This window comes from Trachypithecus francoisi, unplaced genomic scaffold, assembly GCF_009764315.1.
Source record: "Trachypithecus francoisi isolate TF-2019V2 unplaced genomic scaffold, Tfra_2.0 Lachesis_group0, whole genome shotgun sequence".
Lineage (NCBI taxonomy): Eukaryota > Metazoa > Chordata > Mammalia > Primates > Cercopithecidae > Trachypithecus > Trachypithecus francoisi.
In genome coordinates this window covers 159,032,654-159,055,968 of record NW_022681453.1, presented here as the reverse complement: position 1 = coordinate 159,055,968, position 23,315 = coordinate 159,032,654, and the positions used below count along the sequence as shown (strand labels likewise).

Sequence of the window (23,315 nt, the reverse complement as noted above, 5' to 3'; positions counted from 1 at the left end):
AAGAGACTGTTTGATATTACCCTGATGTGTAATCCATGTTGCCCATAAAAAATACATTTGTGTTTTTGAAGGGAAGGTAGTTTGTGTTCTCCTTGAGGTGAACTTCAGACAAAGGTCAAAGATCAATAAGAGCCAGAGGACAAGCCTAGATTTGGGTCCCTGCCCCATGCTGGACAGTAGATGGTTTATACACCTGGATGCAAAAGGAGGGAGTGTGACTGCAAGCTGGAAGCTATTTATAACTGTCACTGCCACATCAGGAAGGGTCAGCGTTGCCTGTGTAAATGTGCTTTCACACTTCTGTAATCTACAATTTCTTTTCATAGTTGTTTGACCCAAGTGAGTATAACCTTTTTGAGGAATTGTGTAGCTCTAAGTTTTAAGCTAAAAACCAGGCACACTAGCTAACACGTCTGTTTCAGAATTTCGTAAGAGCATTTGGAGTCACAGATTGTTGACACTCTGAGCACTGCCACCCCAAATCCTCCCAATGTTAGCCTTCTCCCTCCAGTAACCCAGAGAGGCAGAGGTGGTCATGCCACTTTTATTTTTCTGAGCATTTGTGATGACAGCTCATGTCTTGTGCAGGACAGCATCACTCCATTGCCAACAGCAGTAACCCATTGCTGGGAGAGAGGCATTCTGGACTTCAGATTGGGCACTCCTTCTTTACTCCTGTCCATTGGTCAGTCCTTGAGGACCAATGCTCAGCAGGCCAGTGATTTTAATGCTTAAGAACAATGTTCTCATCTTTTTAAAATTATCTCCTTGAGGCTAAACACTTGTTGCTTTAACTGTTGCCCAAATTTCCTGACCCACGCCCCTGCCCCTCTGCCATATGTCCAGGCTCCTGGCTGGCCTTTTCTGAATCTCTCACATTTATCAATAAAGCTCTCAAAATATGGCAGCCAGAATGAGACTTGTGATCCTCACTCCAGAGCAAGGTTCAGTAGAAAAGTCATGGATTTTCCTTGTGATTGGGATATTGCAACCTTGTGTTCACTTTGGTTGCAGTCGCTGAAACTCTGAGCTCCCACCAGATGTGGCAGCCACTAAACAGCCAGTGCTTTTGTTTGTCTCCTCAGGAAATGCTGTCCGTTTAGGTCTCCCCTATTTGCATTTATCAGTGTGATTTCAGACATTCTGCCTTGTGGATTTAGGCACAGTGCACTTTCACATACAGAGCATTTTAAATACTGATTTTTATCATCTTTCAGATAATCAGTGTTAGCATAATTGCTAAGTGAGCTCTGGAGCCTGTGCCCACCAGGTTCAAGTCCTGCTCTACTACTGAACAGCAACATGGGGCAAGTGACAAAGCTTTTCTGTCTCTATTTCCTAATCCATAAAATGGGGACAATATTAGAACCTCCCTCACTGCACTGTTATGGGAATTAAATGCAGTATACCATTTAGGCTGGGCACAGTGGCTCATGCCTTTAATCCCAGCACTTTGGGAGGCCGAAGCAGGCAAATCATGAGGTCAGGAGTTCGAGACCAGCCTGGCCAATATGGTGAAACCCTGTCTTTACTAAAAAGAAAATAGAAAAATTAGGCAGGCATAGTGACACATGCCTGTAGCCCCAGCTACTCGGAGGCTGAGGCAGAAGAATCGCTTGAACCCGGGAGGCAGAGGTTGCAGTGAGCTGAGATCACACCACTGCATTCCAACCTGGGAGACAGAGCAAGATTCTGTCTCAATAAATAAATAAATAAATAAAACAATATTTGGCATACAGGAAGAATTCAATAAAAGTAAGCGATTTTATTTTATTACTATTATCAGAGTTGTCTACCCTACTTTGATGTAATTTTCAAAGCAGCTAAAATTCAAGCACTGGCACTATTGTTTAGTTAACGTTTCTTCCTTCAATATACAAGTATTTGTTTACTTTTAGAAGTTACTCTTGTGGAAATCTGGGTTTACTGTATACTCTATACTATTTTTCTTTGCAGGCTAATGCATTTTTAGAGAAAGAAAGAATATTGACTGGCCTGACTTACCCGTAGAGAACACACAATTTCTTGTCGGTCGTTCCTTGAGGATTACAAAGCACCAATTTACTTGTGAAGTTCCAGAAGGAAGGGATTAAGATGAAGTGCATCCGTCTAATCTACTCCCTTCTCTATTTTAAAAATCAGAACAAAGCTGTCCTCTCCATGACTTTAGGGTTCCCTCTTGCCGTGAATGCTCCTTTGTGGTTTCAGGCAATTGTCTTGATGTCAAATGTATAGGTTCTGGTCCAAGGCAGAACTGGCCTGGAATGGATGCTGGGACTTAATGGTTGCCACAGCTCAGCTTCTTCAATATTCTCTGCTCCAATTGTTCACCTCTAAGGTGAAGACAGTCAGGAGTGAGCAGCTCTGCATCCTCTGTCCTCTACCAGCCTCTCACCTCCTTCCCAGATGGGAGGAGGCCTTGCTTTGCACACCCTGAGCATTCTCAGCTATTCAGAGCTATTCTGGTACCAGAATCATGCCTGTTCACTGGACTGGAAGCTCTTTGACATGCTGATTTGATTTTTTTTTTTTTTTTAATTTGCTTCATGACCTTACCGAGCAGGTGTGTCCAATGCAGTCAAGTGGTAAGAGTCCTACTGTGGAATCAGGTAAACCAGGGTTGACTCTCAGCTCCACTCCTTCCTTATAGTGTGGCCTTGGATAGGTTACCCAACTTACCTGAATCTCTATTTTATGTCCCCCAAAATGAGGATATTGTTTATTATTGTGTCCATTGTGAATGGTATGTAAAATGCCTAACTCAGTGTTAGACACATGCACAGCGCTCAATAAATTGTTGTCCTTGTTTGGGTTTTTATGAATAATGTTTAAGAAGTGGGTTTTGAGTCTCTAAGATGTGCAATTAAAAATAAGAAAACATGGCCAGGCGCAGTGGCTCACACCTGTAATCCCAGCACTTTGGGAGGCCGAGGCGGGTGGATCACGAGGTCAAGAGATTGAGACCATCCTGGCCAACATGCTGAAACCTCATCTCTACTAAAAATAGAAAAATTAGCTGGACGTGGTAGCATGCACCTGTAGACCCAGCTACTCAGGAGGCTGAGGCAGGATAATCACTGGAACCCAGCAGGTGGAGGTTGCATTGAGCTGAGATTGTGCCACTGCACTCCAGCCTGGGCAAAAGAGCAAGACTCTGTCTCAAAAAGAAAAAAAGAAAACATTAAAAGTATAGGTGCAAAGGCTTTTAGATCAAATTCTCCTGGAGAGTCATCCTAGGTTGGCTAAATTCTGACTCCATCACTCCCCTGTCTCTACCCCATCACAGTGTGATTACAAATCTGTGTGCAACCCGTGCTACCATCTTGATCCCTTGCTTCTCACAGGTGGTCCCCAGATGGCCTTTTGGTCCCCTTTGTCTCCCATCTCCCATCCATGATAATGGCACCAGATCCCGATTTCATATGGCCAGAGACCAAGCCCAAATTTCACAGTGGGATCTGAGCTGTGACTCACTCCTAGACCTCTTGCCAATGTCCTTTTGATGGTCACTTTTCAGAGTCACCACTGCCGGTCAGTCCTGGAACCTGTGTTGATCCACTGCACCCCCTGTTGCTGACCATTCACTTTGTCCCAAAGTCAGGTGCAGAATCTACCCTGAATCCCATTACACTGGGTGGGCCCCTGGCTGTACCTTTCATCAGTATGCTTCTCAAAGTCTGTCCCTACATCTGAGCTTGCAGGCTTCTCCCCTCTCCAAGGACCAGTATATTTCCTGACATTTCTTGGAGACCACCTATACTCTCCTTCATTCTCCAAGTCTCCAGCTGCCATGTTGGAAATCTGGTACCAGCCAACCTTTCCCAAACCAGGACTGTGACTTTCCAGATTCCCTGGTTTGGTAATACATGTGGATGTCGCGTGGACGCTAAAGCCAGAAACCCCCACACATCACTGACAGCTTCACTTAGGTGTGACAAAGATGAGGGATCCCAATGTCTTTGACTGTCATCAGATATTTAGAGGGAAGCCACTTTCCACTTGGCATAAAGGTAGATTCTGAATGATATCCACAAAGAGCAGAGGCTGCCTGGTTAGTGATCTCTCCATAACTGGAAGTATACAAAAAGGTTCTGGTGATACCTGCCAAGAGGGTTTCTGAATAATATATGAAGTTAGGCAAAGTAGACAGGAATGGGTCTTATAGTCAGTATGAGCAAGTCCATGCTTTCTGGATTGTGTGTGCCATAGGATGTGAAAGCCAGCATTTTGTAGTGATTTATTTTGAAACTGTGTGTTTGCTTTTTCTGAGAAGCTTTCCCCACAATTGGCTGGAAAATGCCAAGTCTGAGCCAGACACCTGAGAACTGCTATGATATGGGATTGGCTATGGGCTTAAAATCTGGACTTTCCAATGTATAAATAATCACTGATGATTTTGAAGACATAGAGCAGGCTGCAGTCTGAAGTCAACCTACAGAAGGCTTATGATTCCCTCCACCCTGTGCCAGAGACTACCTCCACCCCATTAAATGAAAAGTGTTCTGGCTCTGAAGCCACATCAAGAAGAGTGGCTTGTCTTCAAGAGGCTGAAGGATAGATAACTAGAGGCTAGTTGAACACTAAGGTCAATCTGTCCCCCCTCCCCATTCTGGAGACTAGTAGGTTATGGCAATGGTACTAATTGGAATGGTTTGCTGGCCCCTCCTTGGCTGTGGCTTAGACTTGCAGGAGATGCCCAAGGTGGCCTTTTAAGCAGCTCTTCTGAGTCACCTCAGAGGTTTACTTTTCCAGGCTTACCTTGGAAATGGCAATGAAGGGTGCTCTGTTGTGCAGTTGGAGTGAACCTACGTGACAGCTATGTAGTGAGATGAAGCCAGGTGCAGGCTGGCTCTTCTGGGGCAGAGGTGCCCAGAGGTGAGGGCTGGGGTGGGGTGGGGGGCAATGGTCAGTGAGAACCCATAGTCACTGCCATGCCCTGCCAGTACTCCGTGAGCAATAATGGAAAGCTACTCAGTTCTCACAAAGAGATTGTCATCTGCTGGCCAGCAAAGAGGAATTGAGCACCAGGTGAGAATTGGCTCTCCCTGTAAGTGAAAGGCAGGCTTTGTGCCCACGCCCAGGGGCAGGGTCTGCATGAGGCTCTATGAGGTTAGCCATGTCCACACCCACACCTGTCTGCACAGGTCAGACTGTGAAGCACCAAGGATTTGGAGACAGAGACCATACGCCATTACCGTGCTATGTGCCATGGTGCTCCACTATGCAGTGATAGCTGATTGGAATAAGAACACACGTGCATACCCCTAATACTAATAACTGGCATTTATTAAAGTGTTGCTGCAGTTTAGGCCCTGTGCTAAGCCTCTGACATGGTTTTTCTCAATTAACTTCAGAGATTATAAAACAAGTACTACAACTAGTTCCAATTTATAGATGAAGGAATTGAGGCCCAGAAGGGCTAAATGACTTGCCCAAGTTTCCACCTTAGTGAGCAGCAAAACCCATATTTCCTTCCAGGCCTGACAAGGTTCAGGTCTCCAGCTCTTCACCCTCAGTGCTAGTCTACTTCCCTCAGGAAGGAGGAGGACTATTGCCTCTGATATGACCTGGCACCAGATTCATGGTAGAATCCCAGGTAAGATGGGGAAGGATCACATTTTGTTGATTAGAACTAGTTATGTGTGCTCCATGCAAGTGGCTGGGAAAGGTGTCTTCTGTGAGACTTGAGAAGAGAACAGAATTGGACAGGGAGGCCTGAGAAACCCCTACCGAGTATGCAGTTCCCCATGGGTGGGTGTTTGGGCCCATTCAGTGTTTCATTAATATAAACAATAATACTGCCACAAAAAATGCATATCCCTATATTTATGGAGGAAATTCACCTAGAAATAGAATTGCTGGGCTACGGGGTGCATGCACTTAGAACCAATCAATATTACAAAGTGCTTTTCCAGAGGCCTTGGCCAGTGTACACTCCTCACAGCAGTGTGCGTCAGGCATCTCCATACACTGGCCTGATAATGTTATCAAGACTTTTATTTTTTGCCAAGTTGGCTGACCTCCTGGCCATTTTGATTAGTATTTCTCTGGTTATAAATGAGTGTGTATTTTTTATATGTTCATTGACCAATTTATTTTGTCTTCTGGGAATTGTCTGTTTATAACCCTTGCCATTTTCTGTATTTAAAAATTGATTTCTAGATGACAATTAATTATATGTGACATCCTGCCCTCCAGCCCTCTACTTATTTTTAACTCTATGGATACTTGTTTTGTCATATTGAGGTTTTAAATTTTTGAACTCAAATCTGACCATCTTTTTCTTTCTGGTTTGGAGATTGGTGTCTTGAGCTTTTGACTACATTTTATGTATGTCTTTCCCACTCTAAGGCATGAAAACACTCTATATTATACTTTCTTTCTTTTTCTTTTTCTCTTTTTTTTTTTTTTTTTTTCAACTTCTGCCTCCCGGGTTCAAGCAACTCTCCCACCTCAGCCTCCTGAGTAGCTGGACTAGAAGTATGCACCGCCAGGCCTGGCTAATTTTTGTATTTTTAGTAGAGGCGGGGTTTTGCCATGTTGGCCAGACCAGTCTCAAACCCGTGGACTCAAGTGATCCCCCTGTCTCGGCCTCCCAAAGTGCTGGAATTATGTGCATGAGCCACCAAGATTGGCCTTGGTGCTTTCTTTTAATTCTCTGTATGGTGTTTATGTTTAATTCCTTCTTCCATCTGGAACTTTATTTTGCATAGGATGTGATATCAGTATTCTTTTTTATCTTATTAAAAATAACATCCCAAGAACTCCACCTGAATTGTCCACATTTTGGTGAGATGTTTCTTTTGTTATATACTAACTGTTTGTGTATGTTTGTCTTTATTCTTTCTCATTGGTGGTTCTGTCTGTTCTGGCACCATTTCTAAACTGTTCTAAAGATGGCAGCTTTCTGATATGTCTCAATGACTGGTGAACTAAGTCTCTGTTTATTATTCCTTCTCAAAAATGGCTATCCCATTCTTAAACATTTTTTTCTTCAAGATGAATCTTACAACCAGCTTAACAAATTTCATTAAACAATCCTGTTTAATCAGGGGTGGAATTGCTTTGGATGTATAGATTACTTTGGGGATGATTCTCTTCTTTATGATATTCTTTATTCCATTCAGGCATGAGGTATTCAAGTCTTCTTTCACGTTCTTCAGTAAAGTTTTGTAGTCATCTTCATAGAGGTCTTGTGAGATTTAATCCTAGGTATTTTATGGTTTTGTGGCTATTATGAATGAATACTTTTTTATTATATTTTCAAGCAGGTTATGATTATTAATAGATTACACGATAATGGTGGGAGTAGTGAGCTTTCTTCCGCTGGGCATCTTCTGCTAGTGGGCATGTAACAGAGGCTGGCCAACAGGAAGGGACTGTAGAGGGTGTTCGTCACCAAAGACACACTGACCACCAAGGTTTCATTGCATGCCATGAATTACTGTGTCTATGAAATGTCAGAGTCAGGACTTTCTCTTGGGGGACCTATAACACCCTGGAAAGTATACTTACCTTTTTCCATTTCTTTTTTGTTCTCTTGACCTTGAATTGTTGTCTCAGGAACCAGGGCCTTTTCTGGATACCTGGAGAGAGGCAGCACGTGTCTCTTTTACAGCTACATAAGCCAGTGCCTGGAAGAGTCTTCTGTGTATTCCCAAGGAAAATGGAATGAGTAATCCATGAATATTTAACCCATAGTCACTTCCCAGCTATTATCTTGATGCCAGTCTGATCTACAGTCTCTAGAAAAACATGGAAAGTTATGACAACTAGAAAAATATTCTGTCATCTAGGAAGGGGGCCCTTAATCATTTTTGATGGACTATGGAGATGCAGGACTCCTCCATGGGCATCCCCATCTCTCAGGAATGGTGGGGAGATAGGACTTCTGACCATAGAGTAGCCCAGAGGTTCCATCCTACCTGCATGAAGCAGGGACTCCCCCAGTATGGTCCAGATGGTTGTCTTCTTGTAAAAGAAACACCTTAGAAGTCCCATACCCTTCCCTCATCAGTGCCTAGTATCCAAAAGTTCAGTAGGGTGTGTGTTGTGTGGAACTAGCCAGGTTCTGCACTCCTGAGAGTAGCTTGCGAGGAGCTGACATCCTTCACCTGCAAGGCTTTCGTTGTATGTGACCTCCATGCCCAATGGACTTTGGCCCAGTGGCTACCAACCAGATCTCCAGATGCATAGCAAATTCCTATCCAGATCTGAATCTCCACACTTACATCTGCATGGAGAGAATTACTGAGCTCCGGGCTGCATCAAGATATGCTAAATCAAACCAGTAGTTTTGGGTGGTTCAGGGCCTGAGTGCATCAATTAGAAATAATGTCCAGAACAAGGAACTCTGTACAAGTTCTGTCCAGTAAGACCTAGTCCTCTATTGTGCCAAAGACTGAAGTGTGTCTCAATGTCTTTTCACTTCAAGAAGACTCTAAGCGGCTTGCTTGGACTGTTGCCTCCAGTGACAGCAAATGCCTTGGAGCCTGTCCTGGCAGTACATGGCCTAGTGTAGTGATCTTTCAGCAGGAAGTGCTCTGGGGATTCTTCCTCTGAGACTGACTAGGTCAGAGATGCTGTGAGCAGGACTTGGCACAAGGACCCTACCTGAAGGCCTGGGAGAACCTATACAGGAGGTCTGCTTGGGGGTCTCAGGGGCCCTAGGCAGAGAGATGTTTTTCCTGCTTCACAGGGCCTTCAGGTCAAGTGTTCTGCACAAAGTCTTTTTTTTTTTTTATTGTACAGGTGTGCACTTGGTCCCTGTTTCCCTTCTAGAAAGTGAAGAGATGGAAAGGCACTCCTGGATAACTATACCAGGCAGTCTCTTATGCATATAAAGTACACTAAGGATCACGGAATGCTTTAACCTGTTATGCCTTTTGATTCTCCCATAAAGAGGGCAGTGTTTCCTCCAAGTTCCCATAGCACAATGCCTGGCCATCTCCAGGCTCAAGGGGATAGCTCTCCACTAGCTTTGTCAGTCAGTGGTTTGTGTAGCTGTTGCATAGGTGCCAGTCTCCTTTACAGACCTTCAGCTTCTCAGGGTAGACATCAGTGAACTTTTCATAACCCCACATACACAGCACAGCACACAGGAGGGTCTCAGTAAACACAGATGGATTGATCTGTCAAGGATCAGTGAATGATTAGGCTGAGAGAAGATAAGTGACTGCTTAACGTCACACTATGGCAAGGCTAAGACTCAGCCCCGGTTTTTTTCTTTGAGTCCAATGCATCTTTCCTCACTGTAGAAAGCTTTTGAAGCTGCATTTCAGGGGTATGAAAGGGATCTTGAAGGCCATGTTTTTATGACGTGACCTATAGTTCTTGATTTGGAGCATTTCCAGGGGATTTTCAGGGGTGGGAGCATATTGTAGCTTTCCTCTCTTTGGCCTCACCTTGGGCCACAGCTAGAAGATTCAACCTTCTATCCCTCTCCCACATGGACAGTAACCTGAGACTGGTCACAAATACCTCCCTACTGAGGTGCACTGCCTCCCAGGATCCAGGGTCCTCAGCCATCCTCTAAGGGCTTCTGCAGCCCCAAGGAAACTTAGACTCTCAGGCTTGAGCTCAGGCTAGGTAGAGGGGCTGTCTCTTTTCCCAGAATGTATAACCTACTTTCTTTCTCCCAGACAATTGGCTCCATTGAAGCAGGAGAAACAAGAAGTACTTTCTACAAACATTGGTTTTGGTGAAATGTGTAACACTAGGCTCTTTGATGCTCCTGAAATCCCTCTCAGCAGGGTCCCTCCTTGTTTTGACTAATCATTTCTTCTTATTACTAACTGTTATGATTAGGAGAATTGCCTGAGTACAGGCCCAGTGTTTCCAAGACCCTAATGAGCAACACGTGCAGACTCGCTTAGCATAGTCCTGGAATCATGGTTGTTCTGTTTCCTCAGGGAAGCTGATGAGATGCCTCAGGGGCAGGAGCGTCTTCCTGCCCCCATGAAATCTTCCCCCAGCCCCCAGAAAATGCTTTGCATCGCAGCTGTGCTGTACACCATTAGGTGCCTCTACCCCAGGTGGAAGAGTTGTTAAGGATGAGATTTGGAACCTGCCAGCCCTGCACTCAAATCTTGGTTCCACCAGTGCATGAGTTGGGCAAGTTTCTTTATACTCTGAGCTAGAGTTTTCTCATAAATAAACTGTAGACAGTAGTTGCTACTTCAAAGAGTGTTGGAAAGGTAAGATTACATTAAGTAATCCACAAAATACCTAAGACAGTACTTTGCATACGGTATTTATCAATAAAAGAAAATTCACATTTCCATGTTGACCTCTACTGCTCTTTCAGATGCACGTAGTATCCAGAAGTTCAATTTATCTTTCTTGGTTCCAAAGACAATTCAAGGTCAAGTAGAAATCTGCTCCAGGGAAAGGACCCAAAACTGGTTATTTAGGCAGTGATATGAAGAAGTTTCATCAAGTCAGAGCCATGTCCACAGGAAGGCAATGGGACAGGGAGCCCTTTTGGTCACCTAGAAGGCAAGCACCATGCCCAGCACCAGTGCTGGGCATGCACACCTGTGTGACACATATGCCTCCGCTAGTGACTGTGTGACCAGAGACAAGACATTCTGCCACTCTGGGCCTTTGTTTTCTTATTTTTAAGATGGGGATAATAATGCCTCATAGAGTTTTGGAGAGAAAATAGTGATATAGTATCTGTAAAAAGACTGTTTGTGCTGTTCAGAGATGTTACAAAGTATTCAGAATCTGCCTCTTCTCATCTCCTCCACTGATGTCACTCTGGCCCAAGCCACCATCACCTCTCCCCTAGATGACTGCTGTGGCCTCCTGATTGGTCTGCCTTCTTCCACCTTTATCCTCTTCTAGCCTGTCCTCCCCAAGGCAGCATAAGTCTAAGCATGCCATTTCTTGCTCAGAGTGCTCTTTACAGTAAAACCTCATTTACAGTAAAATTCCTGGCAGGCTGAAACCAGGACTTATGAGTTTGCCTCCCCCACTACCTTTCTAATCTTTGTTATGACCCCTCTCCTTCTTGATTATTATATGTCCACCATGCTGCTTCCTTGATCTTCCTCAAAGAAGGAACCAAGTGTATTCCCACCTCAGGGCCTTTGCACATGCCAGTACTCTGGGCTGGGGAACACTCCCTCTAGATATTTGCATTGCTTCTGTCTCATCACACTCAGGTCTCTGTCCAGATGGCCTATGCTCTGAGAGAGCTCCCCACACCACCCTGGCATGCTGTCTCCCCTCCTCCTTCTCTATGTATCATCAGAGCCCTGTTACTGCTGATACTATTTATTTATCTACTTATTGAAATGTTATCTGACTCCTTCACTAGACAATACACTCCATGAGGGCAGTGCCTGTGTCATTGTCTTCACATTCATCATTACCATATAACAATGAGTTAAAAATTACAGCTGCCAATAGAGAAGCCATCCTGACAGGCACTGTTCTAACCCTTCACTTACACTGCTCATTTGGTAGTCCATTACAACACTCCCATGGGTTGCTGTGATCATCATGCAGATTTTACCAGTGAGTACGCTGAGGTTTAGGCAGGTTATGCCAAAATCCAGAATTCAACTTAGTTCTGTCTGTGTCTGAAGATCTGTGACCTCCCATCCTTAGTAATTTGCTGCTGGGGTTTATTTAAAACTGATTTCAAAGGTGGTATAAAATTTTCTCTGATAAGGTTGTGCTCACATGGCTGTTAGAAAAAGTAAACCAACATGATTTTCCTGAACTTTAATGCCCTCTCCTCCTTGACCCAGAGAGCTATCCTGTACTTTGAGGAGAGGAGCCTCAAAGGATGCCTGAGCTTGCGGTGGGACAGGCGTCAACCAACCTTCTAGCCAGCCCCTGCTGCCTTGGACCCTCAGCACAATTCTCTCTCTTGAAGGGACACCTCAGAATTTCAGACACCACTTATTGCATATTGAGCAAAACAGTGTCCCATATGTCTGGTATTCATTGTCAGCAGACTGCAGACAATTCTTGGGTCTATTTTTTTCTAAAGATCCTGAGCCCTTCCAAGCTTCCGGTATCGAGAGGGGGATGTCTTTGGCATCCTTTAAATGACTTACTAGTCTGTCAATTTTGGTGCCGCTACTTTCCACAGGCCCCTGGTAACTTATTCCTGGTTTCCCATGTTGCCTCAATAACCTCCTTCCCCTATGGTAAAACAGGGCAATCCTTGTTCCAACTGGCCTCTGTTATCGGGGTCTTATTATGATGCCTGACATAGAATCTTTAGAAGCACCCCCACTGTTGGCGAGAGAACTCAGTGAAAAGGACAGGGAACACATAGGCTTATGCCACTCTCCAAGGTCCTGAACCAACATGCTGCACCACATCACAGCCCTTTCCTCTAGGACGCTGGTCATTCTTGTTTTATGTGCTCCTGTTGAGGGAATGATGGAAAAGGAATTACTATCATACTTAGGATGGGCAAGAGAAGGAGAGTAAGAGAGCTGAACTTAGGCTAGAGAGCATCATAGCCACAAATGGCACTTAAAAAGAATAAAGGTTTGGTGTTGTTTCCTTTTGTTTTGGCATTGTTTTCAAATAACCATTTATCAAGAAGAAAAGACCACTGCACATGAAGTTGAATTCATGTTTATTTGATAATGGTACTACATCGCTGACAGTTGAAACTTTCCCTCTTTTGGCTTATGTTATCCTCCAACCCATCCTGCTTTTAGCCCTGTGTGCCATACTTTGGGCTAGGTATAATAACCAGCCTGACTTGGTTCCCTGCATATTTTGCTCCCATAGAAGACCTCTTCAAACTTCTACAGCCCCCATTTCCCTGTCTGCTTCTGCTTCTTGAATTCTACTTCCCCATAAAATCTCAAAGATCCTTTTACCTTCTCCAGGAAGCCCCCCAGTCACTCAGACATGGTTCATTTAAGTAGCTGTGTCACAATAACCAACAGAGAAAGAAACACTCTGGTAGAATCCTTATTTTGAAAAGTGAATTCTGGACCATGCTACTTTCCCAGCCACTCACACTACACTCTCTCCCACCATCCATACACCTGATATCATTTTCTGGTCACCCTCTCTACCACCTCTTCACCTTCATTTCATATTGAAGAGTGCTAAAGTCGATATTGAAGTACATATTCAATATTGAAGTTCATATTGAAGTACTTTTTCCAAACTACAGTCTTGAATCTTCTCAGCCATGGAGAACATTACATTTGTTGCTCTCCTAACTGATAATACCTAGGAGTCTTGAGTATCAAGTGTCCTTCCTGGCTCATTCCCAGACCCCATTGCAATTCTTTCACCTAAAGGGAGAATGAAAAGAGGGCACAGTTTACTGTGAGAGTAAAGGAAAAGTTTATTTTCCCATAGGTCAGGGGAGGACAATGAATACCAGATACCAAGTCAAAGTCAGGCTACCGCTAGGGAGGCCAGGAAGCAGAGACACAGGTGTGGACAGAAGTCACAAGCCCAATACCTAATAAGAACAGGACCTATTCTGGAAACACAGCCCCATGCTCAAGGTTAAGGTTCTACCCCTTGGTAGAAGTGCTTGCTGGGGCTAGGTGACCTGGAAGGTGCAGATTGGGGCAGGCAGACTCCAAGGTGTTTCTGTGGACAGGTGCCAGAGATCATCTCTGAATCTATTGACTTGCACTGGTCATGTCTTTTCCCAAACATCTGTAACCCTTTGCATCTGTATCACTTTGATCCTTTACTGTGTATGTTCACAGTTTCCAGTACTCCTTAGGTATGGACTCTTACATCAGGTTTCCCCAACATAGATTCCACGACCTCATGGCTTTCACAGTCTTTAGCATAATTTTGAATGAGGGGTCTCTGCTCAAGAAAGGGTGGCTGAATTAGGTCAGTCTTAATTACATGAGCAGGTGAAGGTTCCAGATATTCCAATAATGACAATACAAATGCTACTACTAATAATAGCCTGAGATGTTACTCAGTTTCTCTGTGGACCAGCTACAGCTAAACTCTTTAGGCACGTCGTCTCATTAAATTCTCTGACTTACCATTTTTCAGATAAGGAAACTGAGACTTAGAAGTTCACTTTCTCAAGGTCAACCAACTAGAGAATATATTTTAACTTGGTCACCATGAACACTTAGGAGGTTCATCAGTTGGTTTCAGGGGACTAAGAACCCACTCGGAGTCTGAAAACTCATGTGTTCCAACACATGTTCACTTTTCTGGGGGGAAAGCTTTGTTTTATCAGATTCTCTAAGTGGTCATGCACAGAGTAGGGAGGGCCCCACCTCTGGCCTGATGCAGAGGAGCATGATCCCAGCCTGAATGTGAGGTTTTCCAGGGGAGCGTTTCTCCCAGGTTATAGTTCCAACCTTGTGGACAACCACCATGGTTGCAACCTTCACCAGCACCCAATGGGGATGGATCCCAGGACACAGACCCTGGCTTCAGCAATGCACAATGAGCTATACCCTGCCTGCTTGGCACCTTGTACCAGCCTGAAATTTACTACTAAATTCCTGATAAAAGAATTGGCTTTGGGGGCTTACCTGTCTTCAGCAGATTTTCCCTTTGATTACTCAGGAGTGCTCTTATTTCCAGTTTAATGCCTTCAAATAAACTCACCTACTCTCTCCCACACACCCTGTCTCACCATTCTTTAAAAAATTATCTGGCCCAAATCACATTAAGAAGGAGGAGATTGTATCTTAATATGGCAACACTTAGGCTGGCCCTATGGGTCTAGAAGGATCCTGTTTAACCCTTTCTGATCCCAGTGACAACCATGCTCCATGCAGGCTGAGCCAACCTCTCAGGCACATCCTGGAGGACATTGGAGACCCATCTTCATAACTCATGACCCACCACACTCCCTCCTCACCCAAACAGAAAATCACAGGTCAACAATTCTCCCACCCTTTAAAAGGACTGAATTTCCCTAACCCTTTAAACAGAATGCATTCATCAGAAGTAACCCTGGCAACAGATCAGAGAGGCTTCAAAAAGCTTGTCTGTATGTAATTAAGAAAAACGAGGGAGAGCAGGGAGCTCAGACAGGGAGACCACGGTGCTGAGCCCTGCCACTGCATTCACCGAGGGCTTTTGCTGAAGGAGATGGCAGATTTTCTTTCGCTGTTCTGGCTTCCCTCTCTGCTTCCCTTTGTAATGTTTTTGTTTAGTGGTCTCAATTGGCCTCCTTCCTAGAGATGTTGCTGGGGACCCAGATTCTGGATGAATACTCCCTGCAAGAGTAGGGCTCCAAGCCAAGGAGGCAGTGCCTGGATGGGTAGGGAAGTGGCTTAGCACCTTCCTCCAGGGAGATTTATGCAAGGGCCAAATCTACCCTGGTCAGACTTTCATTTAGGCATGAGGGAGACTGAGCGGTCTACCTGCAGGAATATGCCCATCTCATCAGGATGCTACAGCACAGACATCTGGGGCCATCATCATTTTAACCACCCAGACATGAGACCCTGGTTTGCCAGCCCTGGAGCGGGCCTCATGGGAATAAGAGACAGAGCCTAGCATTGTTAGGAGGCCATCTGAGCCCTGGTGCTTTTTCTTCATAACACTTATTCTTATTTAAAATAATTTCATTTATTTCTCTGTTTCCTTCTAGTCTATTAGTTTTCTCTCACTGGAATATAAGCTCCATGAGAGAAGAAGCTTGCCCGTCTTGGTTTTTCTGCCTCTCAAGTGCTGAAAAGAATGCCGGGAGTATTTGTTAAGGGAGTAAATGAGTGAATGAGTAAATAATGAATGGTCATTTTTTTGTGACCCAGATTCTGGTCACCTCCAGAAATATGCAATGGCACTTGCTTTGTGGGAGGAACAAGACACACCCCTGCCCTCAAGGAGGCAGGGGAATGATACACTGCAGGCATGTCTGGCTCTCCTAACCCTCTGAGTCCATTCTCCAGGGAAGGCCCTTAATGTCTGTTTCTGCTCCTTGGAAGGAAAGGATTCAGATTTATGTACTCCTGCACTCAACAACCAGGACCCTCACAAGCCCCTATTCATGCCCCACAGATGCATTTGCTCTGAAAAGCACACGTGAATGGGAAGGGGGCAGTGGCTGCTTTATATAAAGACTTTTCCTGATCAACATGAAAAATCCCTTCCCCTGGAAAGGGATTTGGGGTTTGGGGGGAAACTCACTGCATTTCCTCCTGTTCCTCCTGAGCAGCTGGGAGCAGGGTGGGTCTTCCCAGCTCTCAGGGAGGCCACTAGATCAGAGACTGGGCAGAACTCTCCATCCAGCTCTTCATTTGCCACCTTTGCCCTACCAAAGCCTCTGCCTCTCAGAGTAACAAGCAGTGGGTCATCACTGATTACTGCTGCTGCTTCAAGGCCGCTTCAAGGCCTCTCCAAGGCCCCTCTATCCACCTACAGCAGGCATCCTGTCTTATGCTGGAGAGGGGCATATGTGGGGAACCTTTTTCTATGCACACTGAGCAAAGGTAGAAAACCAGGTTGGAGGGCAAAGTGCTGTCTGGGGATAGGAATCACAGAAACAGACCAGACAGCAGCCCCTGCCTACCAGAAGGCTACAGTGGGGTGAGGATGACAAAGAAAAGGAGACTATCACAATGCAGTGATGGAGTCTCACTTAGGCACCTGGAAATGAGCTATGGAAGCCCAGATGGGGAGAGCATGACTGCTGGACCTCAGGGAAGGGTCCTAGTGGAATGGGTGCTAGACCTTGAAGAGTGAGCAGGAGTTCATCAAGTTGATACAGAGGGAAAAGAACTTGAGACAGAGGGAAGAACATTGTGTAGAGGCTCAGAGGTAAGAAGAGAGTTTAGTGTGCACAGGAAATTTCGGGAACATTTCTACTAGCCAGAATACGAGGGGTGAAGGTCAACTGCCAGGGATGAGATCAAGAACAGCAAGATCCCACAGGGACTTGAATGGCATGGAAAGGAGGGCAACCATTTTGGATAATCAGGAAGCGGGGGGGCGGATTGTGCAGAACGCTATGACTCCATGTGCAATTTAGAACTCACACTCTGGCAGAAGAGACTGTATCAGAGAGATGCAGAAGCAATGTTGGAGAATGAATTAGGAGGCTTTTGCAGTAGGGTAGGAAAAATGATGAGGCCAAGAATTCTGAGGCCATGGGGATAGAGAGAAAGGGACATATCTAAGGAAAAGTAGAGGAAAATGGACAGATAGAGCTAATAGTCCCTATGTTAGGGGATACAGAAGATGTGGCTCCCAGAGCCTGACTGGTGACTACACAGGTGTTAAGGAAGGTAAGGATTGAATTGTGTTCCCTGAATTTGTCACATAGAAAGCCAAAGGAAAAGCAGTCATAGCAGAGAAGTGGGGAAGTAACCAGGCTTCAGTTGGCTGAGCAGGGAGAGAAGAAAAACAGTAAGTGTAGGATCTTGTTTGGAAAAGCTTGGCTCAGCCAAGAGTAAAGAAGAGAGGGTGTGCAATTTAGAGAGATGCCAGGTGATGATGTTTTGGTTTGAAAATGGCAAACACTTGTATGAGTTTACATTGAGAAGCTGGAGTCAGTGGGGAGAGTGTAGCCAAAGCTCAAAGGAAAGAGGAGATAATTGAAGGAGGAAAGTCTCAATGGGTGAGAGGGATGGATGGTCACTCTCTTGGTCAGTGCCTGCCTCCCCCTTCACCCGAGGCTGCCTTCTGAGTGATTGCCTAGGATGTCCCAAGGATGCAGTGAGATAAAAAGATTCACCCCACACCTAGTATAAAGCAAGCACTCAGTGAATGTCTTTATTTTGAGATGAGAAACAGGGGCCCGTGGGTGACTGTAGGCTCTCTGCTATAAAAGTGAGACTAACAAGAGTGGCGTTGACTGCTGAGAGCTTGTGGTCTGTGTCCCATCAGTCAGAAGCAAACAGACATGTCTAAGACAGGCAGTGACCAGTGTGGATGGTAATGAATTGTGCACTGTGGGGTAAGGTTGGCCCAGCCCCGTAAGAGCCTACGTGGGACAGTATCGACTACCTTCCCAGCACTAGCTATGTGATTATTTGAAAAGAGATGGATGTTTATTCCTGGGCAGATGGGTGGGGAATTGTTGAATGCTGTTTGCAAGACTTCAGTAAAAATGCTTCATGAATTCTGCCCTGTCACAAGCGTGCATGAATGCTGTGCTTTAGTTCAGGCCTAATGGGCTTTATATGGTACAGTACTGATTTTCTTTCATGTTTTAATAGAACCTGATTTAATATTTGCTTTCTGCTCTAGCTGCTTGCTGTTGACTGATTCAACACAGAATCCTTCCCTGGTGCCCCCCGACCTTGTTGTTATTCCCTCATTTTGTGTGTTGGCATTTGATTCCTGTCTCCAGCATGAACCACTTTACACATGTCTTCGTTCAGCTGGTGACAGTCACGTGCATGAATTCTGAATGCATTACTATCCGAAGCCGCTGCTCCAGCAGACCTGCCATTCGAAAGGGGGGCTTCCGGGCAGGATTCATTTTTGTCGGTTAGACACTGAGGAGATGCAAGGCTCAGGCTTGGGAACCTGAGGGTATGATCTGTTCTGGTTTTGGGCAACAGATTCTCCAACTTAATCTCAAAAATGCCCAGCATTGTGACCATTAATTCAGCAATATTTTGCTCTTCTATGAAGCACCAGGATTTCCACAGTTTTGCAACAAGGCATTTCAGTTTTCGCCAGATTGTGAAAAGTGGCCATAAACAGAGCTTTCCAGAGGAAGGAGGCTGCCCTCTGTGAGTCCCAGCGACCCTATCTGGTTTGTAAGAGAAGGTCTGTTCAGAGCAGGGCTATAGTTGAGAACGTGAGCTTTGGAATCAGGCAGGTATGGTCTTTCACACCGGCTTCAGTTCTTACAGACCTATGCAATCTACAGCCAGCCTCCTTTCTAAGTTTTACTTCCCCTTTCTATTAAATTGAGATAATTATTGTATCTTCCTGGTAGGGGTCTTGGGGGGGAATACATGAGGTAATGTACATAAAGCAGCTAGCAGAACGTCTAAACACACTGTTATGTTTTCTTATGTCATGGGGCCCAAAGTGACTACATGAACCTCTCCCACCCAATTCTGCTTCTTGTCTCATGTGTCAAAGTTGGTGCAATGTAAATATGCATCTATTCAGGTGCTCTGGAAGCCTGTCCTACAGAGATGCATCCCTGCTAATATGTTAGGGCTTTTGGAGGGGCCACTCATATCCCTTTACCCTTGAGTTCTACACCAATTAAGATTAGACAAAGAATCCAGTAAATGTTCAATATATATACATTTTATTAATCCTAAACCTGGTTAGAGGATGCGGCTCGATCCTGAGAACAAAAGGCCTTAAACCCAGGTCCTGGAACCTTCTTTCCCTTGGCACATGTGATTGAAAGAAGAAAAGCCTGGCCAGGCGCGGTGGCTCACGCCTGTAATCCCAGCACTTTGGGAGGCCGAGGCGGGCGGATCACGAGGTCAGGAGATCGAGACCATCCTGGCTAACACCGTGAAACCCCGTCTCTTCTAAAAGATACACAAAACTAGCCAGGCGTGGTGGTGGGCACCTGTAGTCCCAGCTACTCAGGGAGGCTGAGGCAGGAGATTGGCATGAACCCAGGGGGCGGAGCTTGCAGTGAGCCGAGATCACGCCACTGCACTCCAGCCTGGGGCACAGAGCAAGACTCCGTCTCAAAAAAAAAAAAAGAAAAGAAAGAAGAAAAGCCTCAGTGAAGATGATTGAAATGGGGGCTAGGGACAAGGTGTCATCTGTGTTCACTTATTCTTCTTTCAAAATGAATAGGAGCATAGACATTTGGGGTTGAGGAAGGAGTGGGAGGCGAGCTCACTGATGAGGATGGGAATGCACCAGAGGCAGACAAGAGAGATGCTGGACAAGGAAGCTTATGTCTGGCCTCACTGGACCCTTCTTTGTCTCCCTGCAGGCGTCCCATCAGGTCCCCGCAATGTTATCTCCATCGTCAATGAGACATCCATCATTCTGGAGTGGCACCCTCCAAGGGAGACAGGTGGGCGGGATGATGTGACCTACAATATCATCTGCAAAAAGTGCCGGGCAGACCGCCGGAGCTGCTCCCGCTGCGACGACAATGTGGAGTTTGTGCCCAGGCAGCTGGGCCTGACTGAGTGCCGCGTCTCCATCAGCAGCCTGTGGGCCCACACCCCCTACACCTTTGACATCCAGGCCATCAATGGAGTCTCCAGCAAGAGTCCCTTTCCCCCACAGCATGTCTCTGTCAACATCACCACAAACCAAGCCGGTAAGTCTGGAGGCTTCTGTGCTCCTGTGTGGACGTGTGGCTGGCTCTTTGTCTCTAGGCAGAGACACAGCTGCAGACACACCCATCCTGCCAGTGTGCTGTCAAGCCTCTGTCCAGGAGTGAACGAGTCAGGTGATGGGCATTTGTGATCACATGGAGAAGGGCAGGTGTAGTGTTGCGCTTCTGAGAATGAGCTGCAGACTAGGGGATTTTCTTGTGCCCAACACAAAAGCAAAGAGGTGTATCCAAGCCAGAATAGGACCTAGTGCTCTTCATCCAGCCTGAGCTCAACAAATCCTGTTGGAAAGATGGATGAAGAGATGGACAGACAGGTGTGTGAGTGGACAAACAGAGGATTGTGTAAATGGATGGACAGATGGACAGAGGGGTGGGTAGGTGGATGGATGGACAGACAGATGGTGAGTGAGTGGAGGCACTGAAAGACTTTGAGAACAGGGCCACCAATGATGCTTTATGGAAACCCAATGACAGAAATTTTCCAGAAATCATATGATAAAATCAATATTGCCTTCATTTTCCAATTAAACTTATGTAGTTCAAAAGTGTATTCTCCTTTATAGCTTGCTCTGATGAATGCTATGCTTCTATTGAGACCTCAGATAGATGGCAATAGATTGCTTCCGATAACCAGCGCATCCTCTGGCGCAGCTCAGAACACATTTTCTTTTTCTTTATTTCTGAATCTTGCACTCTTCTGATCTTTTCTCTTCATTACTTTTCACAGCTCTTGCAAGAATCTGTTTATTTTTATATCAATTTAACCAGTCCATTCATGCACTTATTTATTCATTCATCATTAAGAGATAGTCATTTAGCATATACTGTGTGCCACGCTGTGGATTAGACACAGTGAAGGATGCAGTGATACTTGGACACTATTGTTCCTCTCGTGAAACTCATTAACTGACGAATTTAGAGGATATAGATACAAAGCACAAAGCTGCAAGGTAAAATGCTATACGCATGCAGTAAATACCAAGGGAGTTAGAGAAAAATGAGCAATCTCTCTCCCAGGGTTACTGTGCAAGGCTGCAGAGGGGAAGTGAACATCACGTGTACAGGCAACGAGGGTCATAGGCAGTGGACCGTGATGTTATTTGGAATTATAGATTTTTTTCTCAATTAACAAATTCTAAAAGGACAGCTTGTTAGTAGAATAGCAGGAGCCAAGCATCTATCTCAGCTCTCTCTTCCTCTGTGTATCTCCCCCTCCCTGACCTTCTCTTTTCTACTCTATCCTTTTCTACTCACCTCCCCACCCTCAGACTCATTCTGCTTCTTTTAAAACCAGGCATCTTAGGCATCTTTGATGGCAGATGAATCTTGAGTTTAAGCTGTCAGAACTGAGAAGAAAAAAGGTGCCGTAGGAGAGCATGTCTATCCAGATGGCTGCGTTGTTGCTGTGTGTGTGTGTGTGTGTTCATGTGGTATGTTTGTATGTATGTGTATGGTCACGTGTTTACATGCATACGCATGTAGTGAGAAAATAAGAGTGGAAGTGTAGAAGCCTCCAGCTGGTGACCATAGTGTTGGTGCTGTAGAGACAAAGGTTGTGGCATTTTGTCTTACCCAAAGAAAGGAGAATGGTAATTTCTGCATTATGTTAAGCATGTAACATGGGCAGCCTTTGTTAGCAGTATTTCCCTTGAAGAGTTTAGGCAGAAAACTGGCTGAAATATTTTAGTGTCCCAGCTTCTGGGAATGACAATCCTGCCAGGCTGTCATGTTACACTGGGCTTGGCTGTCTTTTCTCTCTCTCTAAGCATGTGCGAACAAACCTGCCACTTATATCGGTTTGCTTTTATTTCTGCCCTCCCTTCTCTTACCCTGCTATTCCCGAACCTGCCCATCTGCTTGTCTTGCCATCTGCACCTTCCTAGACTGCAGTGGAGCTGGGGGACCAAGGCTCTTGCAAGGGGCCCTGAATTACCAACATGTAAAATATTCATTTATATCCTCACCCTTTTGCTCCTCCATGAGCACACTTCTCATGTGCTTTGTTCTCCCTCTGGCAGGCCCTTTAATCTTAATCATCCCTGATTTTGTAGTCCTAGCCTCCATTATCACCTTCCAATCTATGATTCCCATGTGGTCACTCTGGAATTCTGGTGTCAGAGAGTTTACACTCACTGGGAGAAGGATCCAATTGCTTCTTGGGAGCACATGGTTATTGTAAAACAAATATCAAGTTGACCAGTAGTTCCTAATCTATGGGCTGTGGACTGAGGAACAGGCTGCCATTGCACTGATTTGATGAATCTATGTGTAAATACAAATTATTTTCAACCAACAGATAGTATTTTTTTAAAGATAAGAACCATCAAATAAACATTCAAACCTGAACTTCTGTGAGAACAGTTTAGAACCATGGACAGAAGCTATGTATTTTACCAGAGGTGGAAGAGAGACTAAAAAGTAGTTATCATAAAAACTCTAATGACTCAGATCCATGAAAGGCTGAGGTGGGTGGACCCATGTGTTACCAATAGGTCCTGACATGTCTAACCTTCCCAGAATACCCCTGAGCTGGTCCACTCTGGGTCAGATCTAGCTCAGTCTTCCTCCCCTGGCTTCATTGTATGGTATGACCCCTCTTTGTGCCTGTGGCCACCTGTCCTACTGTTTGGGTCATTAGTAGATAGACGGAAGGCAAAGAATTTGACCAAGAGGAGTCCTGGGATGAATCATTAAGTCAGCCTGTGTTTATTGATTGCGTACTCTATGTCTGGAACTGCCCAAACTGTGAAGTGGCTTTGGACTACTGAGTGGGTCCTGATTGAGAAATAGATGAGTAATAATGATTATAGTTGACACCTCCTGTTTGTGTTTCTTTTGAGTTCACAAAGAATTTTGGAATTATGTGGACTCATTTAATCCTCGTAATTACACAATGACTTGGGGATTATTGTTCCTATTTTTCTGATAAGAAAGCAGAGACTTAAAGGGATTTGGAGAGTCTAGGATTAGAAAGAGATCAACAGGATGTCCCTTGTCTGTGTCTGCCTTATGGTGTTCTGTCCTAAAAGTGGACAGTACCTCTAGGCCCCCCATTTCATAGTCTCCAACAATAGGCTTTTCTTGATTCCAAGAGATGAGATCTAAGAAG

At 45.1% G+C, this 23,315-nt stretch overlaps 1 protein-coding gene across 1 annotated transcript in view; it reads left to right on the top strand.

The window, feature by feature from the left end:
* The window catches only part of EPHB1 (EPH receptor B1), a 453,710-nt gene that overhangs the window by 305,458 nt on the left and 124,937 nt on the right, over positions 1-23,315 (top strand). Inside the window, exon 5 of the mRNA XM_033212584.1 lies at positions 19,853-20,188. Within this exon, the coding sequence (XP_033068475.1) occupies positions 19,853-20,188 (336 nt within the window). The remainder of the gene's footprint in view (positions 1-19,852; positions 20,189-23,315) is intronic.